Genomic DNA, 13,555 nt, shown 5'->3' with positions numbered 1-13,555 from the left:
AGTAAAAACTCTCCAGAGAAAGCCTTTACTTAGGAACACAATGGAAGTAAGCTCAAGAAGAGCAACAGATCCCTCTTTTAGGACAGACACTGCATACTGAACATCTTGGACAGGTTTTGAAATGACATGTTAGGTGTGCACTCCACCACCATCATCACAACATCAAATGAGGGAATATCTTTTGGATGAATGGTGTTCATTCCTAGAATCTATGCCAAGGAGCCCTCAAGCTCTTCTGGAGGTCATCAGAGGATGTATGCCAATCATTTAATGATTTTAGCACCAACAGCAAGTTACAATCTGTGCTTTTCAGCATGATGAACATGGTAAACATTATATCTGTCTAGCATCGGTCTGCTAACATTGTGAACATGTTAGTATTTAGTTCGAAGTGCCTATAAGTACAGCCTCACTGAGTGACTAGCATGGCTACAGACTCTTTATTTCTACTTAATGCTTAAAGGTTTACTAGGCAGGAATAGTTAGTTATTGTTTGTGAACAGTGGTGGCAGCAAAGGTGAAAGCCAACCCCAGATTTGCTCTTGTCCGCTATATTTGCAGGGTTTAACGCCTTATAAGCAATGATTTAAAAGGACATGCAAAAAGTTATTCAGTATATTGGTGTAATATTCATTCATTCCTTCTTCTAGAAATTGTTTCTCACTAGCTTTATTGCAGTGGAAATTAATAATTCAAGTCAAATCTCTTAATAATCCCTTTCTCAGCACTTATTAGCCCTACAACTAATAGCCTAACCGATGAATCATGCAGCTTTAATTATATAAAGTGTATCTTATGATACATGAAACTGAAAATCAACAGCTATATGCATATTCATGTTCAAAATGAAATATTCTTCCCAGTGATTTTGCAGAACGGGAATGAAAACAAGTCGGCAGTAAAGATCTTTGTACTTGAACAGAGAGACTTTGATTTATACAACCCAATCAGCCGGCTGGAGCATTGAGCTCTCTAACCGACTGGCAAAGAAACTGATCTAGTAAATGCCTTTTGTACATTAGCAATACTCTGCCAAGCCACTTTCACTCACAATCATGGAAACTGACTGTAGGCTGCAGAAACAAAGAAAATCAGAGGAGATTGTGTTGTAGCCAGACAGAGCTGGGAACCAGCAGAATCAGGCATTAAAGCTCCAACTCTGCAAGCACACGTCTCCCTTTACCACAAGCAGCCAATTAGGTCATCTTAATGTGTAGTGGATCTGCGTCTGCAGAGAGGCATTAGCACAGTAATGAAAGTACTAATGAACAAAGAGTTAAACAGAGCCAGAGAGAATAAATTGTTGACTGTAATGAAAAGGCCGTAATGCTCAACATGCATGATTAGTGTGAATAATTGTGTCATGCTGGCAGACGTCAAATGTTGCATTTTAAACAGCAATGTATCACTGTCAAATGAAAAACTGTCAACTTGTACTGTTTTTCAAATCACTCCATATTTACTGTGTCGTACATAACATTTACTGTACGTCAAGTTTACAGTGTGACATGTATGCACAATATTGTGCCTTAAAAAGTTCCCACAACAGAGCAATACAACAAATAAGTCACATGTGCAATCCTTTCTGCTGACAATCCCACAATGCAATGTGCCACATTTTTTCACTGTAAAAAATCACTGTTGTGTAATTCTACAGCTGCGGACACATTCACATATAAACCTAGAACCGTCTTGTTCTCATTCAACACTGAACCTTAAGTTCCCATGAACTCTCACACACACACACACACACACACACACACACACACACACACACACACACACACACACACACACACACACACACACACACACACACTTACCGAGAAATCATTGTCAGGAAATAGAAGCAGGTCTCTGAGAGGGTCTTCTTTCAAATCATCCCCCAGTTCAGAGATGACAGTCTCATAGTCGAGAGGATCAATCAGCTTCGGCTTCTCCTGCTGCAAATGGAAACAAAGAGACATTTGATCAGTATTCACTTGTTTTTGGGTATAAAACCTCAACCCAATACAAAACTATATCATACAATAAGATATGACATGATGCAATACAATATGTTAAGTATTGGCAAGTGTACTGAAAGTTGGCTTTGGATGCTTGGTTGAATAGATTTTCTAACTTTAGACTCGGAGTGTTGCGTAATACCAATATTAACGATAACTGTGAAATGAGTTCACATGAGTTCATATCATGTTAATAATACACATATGATAATATCATGTGAATTATCCAGCACCTCTGGAAAATCACTTTCATTTCTTTTTTTTATTGCTTTTTTATTGCGTAATTTGTCAATCAAAGAATCAAGAGACACAATAAGCAAAATTAAATATAAATCTGACTGATGGCGTTGTTCGATGTGCATGACTGTTTTGTTTTGTTTTTTCACATTTTTTTAATATATCACGATAATATCATTATCGTGAACTCTTTTTACCACGAAAATTATGTAGGGAAAATCTGATATCATGTCAACCCTACTTTAGACTATATTCTATAAAAAAAAAAAAAAAAACCTCTTCATTTAACACTTATACAAAGAGAACTTTGTAATTTAAGAAAATGTACATTACCCAAAGATAATGTTTTGGAACCTGCAGGGTAATTCAGGTATTTTATAGACAAATATTTTTCATATCATACACACCACTTCTTAAAGTTATTTCTATTTCACATCTCATATCAATTACCACATACTGTGAAAGCAGTGTTTTACACAGTTGTGTTCACAAACCACTTCATTCTTATAACACAAATATTTTTTTATCTAAAAGCAGTCTTCATTACAGATAAAGGCATGACATTTGCCGTGTTTTGTAATGACATCATTTGGACCTAAATTCATTGTAGAGGAAGTAGCACTACCAGTGAAGTGAGGCTGTGACACACCACACCCAAAAATACATATACGGAGTTCATTTTTAAATTAACTCGGACAAAAACAAGAAGTATTAGCTACCAGCTTCATTTGAGCAGACACACAATATAATACAGTTGGGGTTTCAGTTAATGAAAACTACAAGTACAATAAGCAATCACACCAACATAAACTGACATTTCATGAGCACAAATTTAAAAACACTACTCACAAATCGTCCCTCAACATTTGCTTCTATATGTGAAGGTCTATTTTCACTTTCACACTCTGTATATAAACAACTAAACTAGAATTAATGATGCACTTTCTCTCTTAAAGACTATATATAGACTGAAGGATTGTGTTACAGGTTGATGAGTCATTCCAAAAGCCAACAATTTAAATGTGTTTTACAGTAAGAGGACAATGGTGAATTACTTTTGTCATTCAGAGAAAAGCAACAGAGTGGCAGCAAAGTGAGAGCTGAAGCAGGCTGTGGTGAAGAGAGCAGAGGAAGTTAAGATCTCTGGTTTGGTTCACATGCGTACAGTGCAGACCGGGGCTGTTAACCACCACAGCTACCTTAACAGTCAGAACAGGTCTCTTGGAACAAAACCAAGACTGAGCACAGAGGAAAGAAGCAAGACTGTAGCTCAGCCCGAAGTGATCCATGTTTTAGGACAGCTATCTGTCTAAGTACTGCCACTACCTCCCATGCTGTGTATACTGGTAATATATGCAGCATTGAAAATGATTTAGACTGATAGCTTCTTTCACACCCTGTTAAGACCTACTGGATAGTCCACTACAGTGCATTTTGTTTGCGTGTGTGTTATTTTCTAGATATTTGTTCTATGTCAAACCTGTAAAACACTATTACATACTGGATTTTTCAATAATAAGTACATTGATATATTGATTGGTCAAATGTTAATGTGAGTAATTGATCAATCAATTAAATAAATTAGGCAAAAGTATAAAACGTGCAGCATTTAGTGTCTCAAATGTGATGATTTGCTTCTCTTCCCTGTTTTAAATCTCTGAAAATTAAACATCTTTGATTTTTGGACTGTTGGTCAAAATGAGCAGTCTGCTTCACTGTCAAAACTTGTATTAGAAATTATTGTAAATTATTATTTTCCTCTACATTTTGGCCTCTCACCCGGATGCAAATGGAGTTTTTGATTACTGAAACTTTTATTTTTAAATATGCCTTCGAAGTTGCAGATTTTTTAAAACTCAATTTTCTGTTTATATGTGTGGAGATGGAAAACGCATTTGAGAAATGATGATGTAATCTCCTTTATTCATCCATGCCCACTGATGCTTTGTGTCAAGAATATGCGCTAGAAATGACAGCAACAATGGCCAACAGTTGTTTTGTTAATGTTTTGTTAGCGCTGCTTGGTCAAATGATCACTTAACGCTTTGAGAAATCATGATGGGCATTTTAAAAATTTATTTTTTTCTGACATTTAGACAAACAATTAATCAGTGGATAAAAGCAATATATTTGGCTGATTAATAAAAACAAGTAAGAAGTCCTAATAACTAATTGGCAAATAAGAAATATTTAGCATTTGCTTTTCTGCATAACAATTACAAGCAGATAAAGGACAGACAAATGACAGAGGTGAGCAAGAGGCAGGTGGGTAGATTAAGCTTGAGGTTTTCATATGAGCATTGTTTCTCGACTCTGATCTTCTGATGTGACGTCACTGTAAATGTTTCAGGGGAAAATCTTTGTCTTTCCCCTCATGGGCTGACAGCTGTCAGATACAGCATTAGCTCTGCCCAGTGTGCATCATAAATACACACATCTGTCAGCTTCAAAGTACTCTCCTCTATCTGGCTCTTCCTGTCCCAGAGCCTGGCTCAATGCAGTGTAACAAACAAATCTTCATAAAATGAGGAAGTGAGACACACACATATCAAACTCATCAATCATTAAAGCTGTATAAATCACAATTATGACTAACTACTGACTTAAAAGCATATAAACAAGTGTAAATCACTCATAGTAATCTGAGTCAATAAATACTAGCTGAAAATTAGAATGCAGCATAAATAAACACAAACAGACATACAAATACATACAATACTCAGCCGGGTGAAATCCGATCGCATTCGTTTGCTCTTTATTTTCCTCCTGAAGGTGATTTTGCTCCTGAAGCTCATTGCGAGCAGAATCGAGTGCGCAAGGACGTGTGTACAATATTAAACACATCAAAGAAGAATAAAAAAAGCAGCAGAACCTCCACTATCTCGAGAGAAAACCTGTTAAAGCTAAATTAAAGGTGAACTAAACAAAACGCAAATCGAAGGCATGCGCTCTATCAGAAGCAGAACTAACACTGAGCGACTTTCTGAGTTTGTGTCACAGCACGTGGATGTAGGGGAAGTTGATGTTTGATGTCCGACACACACTTCAGTTCACACATGCAACCACACACACACACACACACACACACACACACACACACACACACACACACACACACACATATACAATGAAAATCCCCAGCAAACAAGAAACTAACCTACCAGACGCTCCAGTTTCTACACATCATGCTCACAGTGTCTTTCACTTTCTGACAATCAAACTAGACAATGTGCGACATTATCTGTACTGAGCAAATTAAGGGTGACAGCTTACAATCATTTTTTGCACTCCACACTATGCAAACTGGCAACCCTCCCCTACAGTTAGACACTATCATGTACGTACACACATTTAAAGTCAAACTCTCAGCATCTTATCTTCCTCAGTCCAAATGTATCAATAGTGCACTGTCAGCCCACACATGCAAACAAACATACACACATAAGAACTTGCATGCAAACCATCAACTTCCTGTTCTGAAGAAAGCCTCTCCTCCTACTGTACACGACTGTGTGAAATATATATATGTAAAAAGACACATACTGAATAAAAACTCGTATGGGCATTCACTGATGCATATACTCAGCATTAATACACAACAACATTATTACACAAAAACATTTAGATCTATATTTGCCAGCACACATAGACACTCACTTCCTCCAGATTAAACCTCATAGCAGAACAGAGATCAGAACAAGAGGAAACAACTCCTGATGGTACAAAAAACTGGTATACCTGTCAACAAATTACGTAAGGGGCCGCCATTGGACTTTTTAGGAGCACTAGCAGATTTAATGACACAGAGAAATTAATGTGCTGCATTATCCTGCATTAAAGGTTCAATTCACTCAAATTCCAAAAGAAGATGAACATATTGTATCACTAACTGTACATCTAGAGAGTACTATAGACTGCACTATGAGCATGACTGGATACCATATATATCTGCAATTTGTGTGTACTGAGCCTTTAAGGTATTTGTGATTAACTACATGTGCTGTAGAATCGCACAACGTGAACAAGGACCTTTTTTTTTAAGCTGAAACCAACAGCTCTACAGGTTGCTCCGTTGCTTGGTTGGCTGGGTGGTGGAAGGAAAAATTCCCCACCCATTTAGAGACCACAGTTTTTGCCCTAGGAGGCTGAAATTTTTCATGGCGGTCAAGTGAGTGTGCATGTGAAGGTGGGGTGGACAGTGGCCTATATTTAAAAAAAGCACATAACTTTCAAATGGATTTAAAGACTAACAAAAGACAAGATTTTGTGGAATGATTGGTCATGAGCCAAAGACTGCTGATTCACTGTTTATGCCAGTGGTGGGGCATGGGGGTCTGATGTGGCCTGTAACAAAAAGGAGCATCATTTTTAAATGGATTCATGTAACATGACCAAGCTTTAAAGAAACACACACGGACAGACATATGCATACATACACACACCGTTTTCCAGTGTTGTGATGTTATAAGGTATTATACTTTTTTTGGAGTATCTATACTTTACTTTAGGGTTTTTTTTTTCTGTCAGCTTTCACTGTTACTCTTTCCCCAAGAATATTATTCACTTACTGCAAAAAAGGGGAGAAAAAAGGGGCGGACAAATAAAGGAGTGGGAGGGAAGAAAAAAATGGATTTTGTTTTTTAAATCCTTTAAGCTGTGAAAAAAAGGGGTTTTCCTTATGAGTAATATACACTCAATTTTTAAAGTGGTGTGGCCTACATCTTACGAGGAAATACATTTCATAATTCTCAAAATTCTGACTGCTTGTTTTTCTTTGTTTTTTTATTAACAACATTTACTTGTACTTTTACTTTCAATAATTAAAAATCATAACATCACTTTTGATACTTAAGTACAGCTAATATCAGGTACTTCAAGACTTTCACTCAAGGAATATTCTAATAGGTGACTTTAACTTTTACCAAAGTCATTTTCTGGGAAGAAATCTTTATACTTTTACTCAAGTATAGCTTTCAGGTATTTCATCTACCACTGCCATTTTCCCACGCCCCCTGAATTAACTCATGAATCAGTTGTGGTAGGGAGGCTGCATTGGACCAGTGATAAGTGTTTGTGAGGTTGTGAGTGTGTGTGAATGCATGAATGTGCAGATACATGCATGTACGTGGTCACAGCTATTGCAAATTTGGGCTTGTAAACATGCTGAGGCTGCTCATTGCTCTTTACACTCCTGTTGTGTGTAGTTGCAAATTCTATAGTGCATGGAAAGTGAAACTCAAGTCAGCTAATGGCAGTTGCTTTTGGTGAAGTGATGTGAGGTGTGAGGTAACAGCTTATTTTGAGATTTAAGTGCGAAAACTGTTTGAAATTATGAAATACAAAGGTGTGAAATGGAAACATTTGTCACAGGTTTCTCTCTGAGCTAGCATCTTGCTATATATGAAACTGAAATTATTCATTATTTTAGAGACAACGCTACAGTGTATCATGTCGAGGGATGCATGATATTATTTTATCATTGGTATCAGCAGATATAGGCTTTAAAATGATAAAACAATATCATCCAACATGCTAAAATTTTTTTCCGATGTCACAAATTGTTACATATTTTTTCATTGACAAAATGAGCATGTACGAAACATCACGTCTAAGTTGAAGTCTTTTCCTTCAAATGAATGAGGGTGGGTCATCACAATGTATGTGTGATATAATGTTAATTCCACTACAGAATAGACTTGATGATCACTCAAATCAGGTGGGGATATCAGCCATTTCGGTTTATTTTATATCTGCATATGGGATATCGGCAAATCATGACTGCAACTCTGAAGTTAATGAGAGAGTGAAACAACAACCTGCAAGTCTACCAGGACAAGACATTTCTAAGTAAAGCATTAATCTTCATCTACTGTATGTTTTCCTAATTTAATAACCACTAATAACTCTTTGATGCTTCACATCTGAGACAAAATCATAATGAATCATAATTACGCTCTCAGCACTGCACTCCTTCAAACCCATGTCTGCAGCTCAACCTCCCACCTCTCCCTTAACTCTCTCTCTCCCTCCATCAGTCCTCTGTTCTGCAGCTGCCTCAGCTGGCTCCATCCCTCCCTCTCATCCCTCCTCTCTCACATCCTCATTTCATCAAACATTCTCAGCAGCACACTCCTTTATTTCCTTATCCCTCTGTCTCCTCCCTGATCCCTTGTCCTCACCCTATTAAACATCCCTTTTAACATCTCTCCTTCACTCCCCTTCTCCTCTGTTTCTCTCCCTCCCTTCTTCATAGCAGGAGTGGGATAGAGTGGATGTTGATGTTGGTAAACTACAGCTGTGTGAAGAGATAGAGAACTAGAGAACTAGACTGGTGGCTCACCGCATGACTTTCTTCCAGTTTAGCTGTGAACAAGAGAGTGAGATGGAGAGATGGAGAGAGGGGTGCTCTGAATTGGTCACAGGAAAAAAAAAGAAGAGCAGAATAAATCAAACTTGGACAATGATTAAGGGAAAGATGCAGAGAAATCGCAGGTTTCAGCTCTTTGCACGTTATGCACACAAGCTGGTCTGTGTCAGTGTCAAGAACAGATTTAAGGGCTTATTAGGAAAGATGTGAGGAAAGTGTGACAAAAACAGAGAGACTGGGAGGTTGGAAGAAGAGAACGAGCGTGAAACATTGACATGAAGTATGAGAGAGAGAGAGACGAAAAGGGGGAGAGACGACGACAACTGGGACAGCAGAGAGGAGAAGAAACCAGACAGAAGTCATCTGCTTTACATCATTAGAGCAATGCAAGGTCTGGAGAGAGACACACGGAGACTAATGGGGATTCATACTTCTAATAAAAGTCGCTCCTGTGATGAAAAACAGTGTTCTTCGCTTTTGAAGGCCTGATTTGATGTGTTGAGTCAGTGGTGAAAAGCCAATTAACCTTTTTCATACTTTCTTGCCTTCTTTCAAAACACACACCACACAGTTTTTGCAGTTGTTGTCTACTTCACACATCTATCTCAGTCTGTCCATACAGCTGTGTGAAACCTCTTCTCACAGTGAATGGACAAATAATTCCCAAGCTCAGACATCTTGTCAACGACCACCAGTAAAACATTACTGAAAGCTATTCAAGAGGTCGACACCAAAGAGGACTGACAGTGTCCAAAGAGAGACTGCATTCTTCCCCTGACCACAGTGTCAGTGCAGTGAGGGTGACAAGAGTGTCAAGCTTGGAGGGAGAGACGCAGAGAGGTAAAGGGAGTGTACTGCACATATTACAGCTAGGGGACAACCTAGTGTTCGACCCTTGCTTGTCCTCCTTGTCCTGTGTAATTTATTTCCCCTAAGGCCCCTCCTTAGACACTTCAGAGAGTCCTTGACGGAAGCGACGGTTGTAGGAAAGTCTGTTTTGACACTTCCCCAGCCATTATAGAGTCATTCCGAGCAACTGTACCTTTTAACCTGGCATTTTTGAATAATACACTAGCTGCTGGTATTATTCTGACTCAATATAAAACTGAAAATTGAAGAGCTTTTGGAGAACTCCTCTCTCAAACAAACAGTGTTGCTGAACTTAAGATCAATTTCCAAATATTCATACTGCTCAAAGTTGTTGTAGATGCTTGTGATATTAGTCTCATGACCACAAATCAACTGTCAAGAAATTTCCTGAACATAGTTTTCTGACCCTGGCAGCTGGCTGGTAGGTTTAGCTCTTTTAGATCACAGCTCTGCATTTGACGCTACCAATTGATAAATTAATTAGATATCTTAAACAATAGGTAGAAATCTCAGGATCAGTTTTAAATTGGTTTCATTTCTATCTTTAAAATAGAACTTTAACAAGATCATCAAAGGTGCATTTGACGTTTGGGGTTTCCCAGGGCTCCATACTTGGGGCTTTACTATTCTTATTCTGCATGCTATTGCTTGGTCATATTATACACTTTTTTTTGCAGATGACATGCAACTGTCATTTTTTTTGCTTGATTCTCCTAATATCCAGCAATGCTAATGCCTAAATTATCAGGTAATGTAATTATGTGTCACACAACCTTTTGAAACTTGACAAATCTGGTCTGGACACCTGTAAGAATCACACATTGGATCGCTGTATTTAAGCATGAAACTGTGCTCTAGAAATGTCCTGTCATGGAGAACAGTATGCATTTGACCTTTGAAATCCCCCTGGGCTCCTTACTTGGGACTTAAATATTCTCTATCTACATGCTGTTGCTTGGTCATATTATACACATTTGTTTTTCTTTTTTTTTTCAGATTACACGCAGCTGTGCATTTTCATTTGATTCTCCTAATACCCAGCAACATTATTACCTACATTATCATCTAATACAATGATATGTCATCAAACCTTTTGAAACTTTACAAATCTGGCCTGGACACCTGTGAAAATCACACACTGACTTGCTGTCTTAAAGCACAAAACTGTGCTTTAGGAACTCATTGAAAACTACCATTTTCAACTGCTTTAATGTAGAAAACTATTCTGAACATGACTGCATTTTGGAATAAAGTATTTTAAGCCATTTAAACTGTAAGAAGTGTAGAAACTTTGCATTGATGAGGCAATTATGAATCTCTTACTCTGACACAGAAATATCTTAAGATCAGCTACAGCAGAGTTAGTGCACTAGTTTCTAGTACAGCCTGGCCTGAACATATCCGCATATGTTATTATAATTACAGTACAAGAATCAGCAGGTAAGCATGACTTTGCAGTTTTAACTATTATGTCTGTAGTTTGTCACAGAGACCAGGAAAACAGGCACCAAAAACGAGGGGAGGTTTATGGAGGAAAAGAAAGAAAGGGGAAACAGAAGGGGCGAGTGTAAAGATCCCACCCTGCCAAAACTCTAACATTTTTTCCACTGGGCTTACAGAAACTAGGGTCTTTCTGGGAACAAAAAAATGGGGCCAACACTAGTGGATACCAAACAGATGTACCGACTGTACTGAAAAGAAAAGTCAGTGAGGAGAAACAGACATGTACTTTTAAGTAATTCATTCATCGATTTCTTCATCCAGTCATTCATCCCTCTTTCATCCACCATTTTATTCGCGGTTCTGTTTAAATAGCTATTTTTATCTACTTCTCTGCTGGCCATATGCAGAGCAAGCAGATTTTTCCCACAGAAACTAGATTCCTCAAGTCTGACCCCACCATCCCCCTCTATTATCCTCCCTCCATTTCCGTCCTCCTGCCTCTCAGCTGTAAGGGGAAACAACTAGGCCCCAGTCATTGATCATGCATCAGCCTGAGCTACAGAGAGAAAGAAAGAGGCTGCGCTGTAGTTGCAGGGAAAACAAAACCAATTTAAGAAAATAATAGATGTGGAAAAAATTGCTTTTATCTTTTGGCTCAGGACTTTCTTGTGATTAATCCTTTGAAACATGAGCAAATTGACTTGATTTCTTTCAAAAACATGGGTAAAAGACAAGAAAATTGAAGAAATTAACCCCAAATTAGCAAAAAGTACAAGAAAATTAAGGCATGAAAAAAAAAACACAAGAAAATAACCTAAAAAATAAACATTTATTATACATTTAAATATATAATTATAAAATTATAAATATAGTTTTTTGCACATTTTCCCCTTGCTTTCTTAAAAATAATTTCCCAAATCTACCAATTTCTTGCAATTTGCAGAACATTTCTTTCTTTTTTTCTTCATATTTTCAGAAAAAAAAATCAAGACAATTTGCTCAAGGTTCAAAGGGTTAATATGCATAAACAAATACACTCATGCACATCCAAATATGATACCACTGTGCACACAATTACTCCACACCCACATGCTGTCGTCTCCTCTACCTGCCCACACATGCATTAGGTAGACAGACAGAGTTAATGGGGAGTTAAAGGTGCAGCAGTGGTGCTGGTTACCATTACAATGATGGTCAGAGGTGAGGTGGTGGCGGTGTAACCCTCCAGGGTTGGAGTGGCAGCATCCAAAGACATCTGGTCCTGTCGTGAACACATGTGACCACAGTCGGCCCCGCCCACTGAACGTAGGAGTAGGACCACACTGGCCGAACAACCCATAATCCACCGCTCTTGACTCGTAGCTCAGCCTGGTCCTGTCCAGCAGTGTTAGGCTTCACTTGAGCTGAGGTCCTTTGTTTATCCCTGTCAAACTCAAGTGTCTGTCCTGATGACACAGTCCAGTTCTGTCCAGTCAGCCCCTGGTCCAGCCAGTGGTGCTGTGTGTTGTTCAAGCCCAGTAGGGTAACTGAGACTCCATCCTACTCTACTCTCCCTCGCTGCACTTCAACAAGTCCTGCTTAGCAAGCTTTCTGTTTCTGTCCTGCACTGCTCTGCTCCAGTGTCCTCCTCCTAATGTTGCTGTTGCAGAGCTTACACACTGGCAGCCTAACATGGCTCTCTCTCTCTCTCTCTCCCTCTCTCTCTTCCTCCAATACACATCGACACACATACACAAACACACATACACACACTGACTGCAGCTGTGCACGGTTCAGCCCAGCCCAGCTCCCCCAACAAATCACAGTCTGCACTAGCTGTCAGCTGACCAGAACCAGCTGCTGCATGCATGCACACACACACACACACACACATATAATCCAACATAATTTTTCTGATTTTCATTCTGCAGCACTCTTCTCCATTTCTCTCCCAATCACACCAGTCCTTTCAAGTTTGACTTGTGCTGGCTGTGTTTGTGCACTTGTGGCTTGTGCAGCATGTAAAGCACAGACACACTGTCCCACGCTCTGATTTGGTTAAATAAACTGCTGCTTCTTTACAAAAAGAAAGAGTATAAAAATGTCCATGTTTATGCATATGCATGTGTTTTCGTCTGTTAATGTTCCAGAGAGGTTGGCAGAGTATGTGTGCTGCTCCAGGGAGAGCAGTGAGAGGGGTTATTGAACGGAAAGTGGATGGAAAGTGGGGAGTGGGCGGCTTTAAAGATGAAGTGTGCATGTGGAGTTTTTAGGACTGTGGAGCTAACGTGAAATTTCCCTGACTTTGGCTCAGCACACAGACAGGCGACAAGGCACTGACTTGGCTTTCGGTTCAATCTAAAACAAGCACTTCAAGTGTCAATTCCATTATATTAGTTCTGATGTTTGAAGTGCCGGCAACAATCACTTTAACCACCCTAATTGTTCTCATGTCATCTGGTCTTACTTTATTCTTCATGTTTTATTTTCACTGTGTGGCTGTAGGGAAAGAAAAAATGTGCATTTTGAGAACAAAATGGTTTTCATATGTTTCACAGAGATTCAAAATTCTCCTCATTATAAAATTCCCCTTGTTCTTCCTTGCTGAACAAAAGGGTCATCCAAAACTTAGATTTCAGAAAAGCACCAGTAA

General features: G+C 38.7%; 1 protein-coding gene across 9 annotated transcripts in view; it reads right to left on the bottom strand.

Moving 5' to 3' along the window:
• Positions 1 to 13,555, bottom strand: part of dock10 (dedicator of cytokinesis 10) — a 77,484-nt gene that overhangs the window by 41,329 nt on the left and 22,600 nt on the right. For 5 of the 9 annotated variants that reach the window (XM_088078945.1, XM_088078946.1, XM_088078950.1 and 2 more), the window contains exons 1-2: positions 12,104 to 12,559; positions 1,824 to 1,943 (exon numbers count right to left, since the gene is read on the bottom strand). In XM_088078945.1, the coding sequence (XP_087935071.1) occupies positions 1,824 to 1,943; positions 12,104 to 12,262 (279 nt within the window). In that variant the 5' untranslated portion in view covers positions 12,263 to 12,559. Of the gene's footprint in view, positions 1 to 1,823; positions 1,944 to 4,957; positions 5,224 to 12,103; positions 12,560 to 13,555 lie in introns of those variants that run through there. The other 4 variants (XM_042486667.2, XM_042486668.2, XM_088078949.1 and 1 more) reach the window with 3 other exon arrangements.

This window comes from Plectropomus leopardus, chromosome 6, assembly GCF_026936395.1.
Source record: "Plectropomus leopardus strain MGB_pleo_1.0 chromosome 6, ASM2693639v1, whole genome shotgun sequence".
In the NCBI taxonomy this organism is placed as follows: Eukaryota; Metazoa; Chordata; class Actinopteri; order Perciformes; family Serranidae; genus Plectropomus; species Plectropomus leopardus.
The sequence above is the reverse complement of the archived record's forward strand: the minus strand, read 5'-3'. Positions and strand labels throughout refer to the sequence as shown.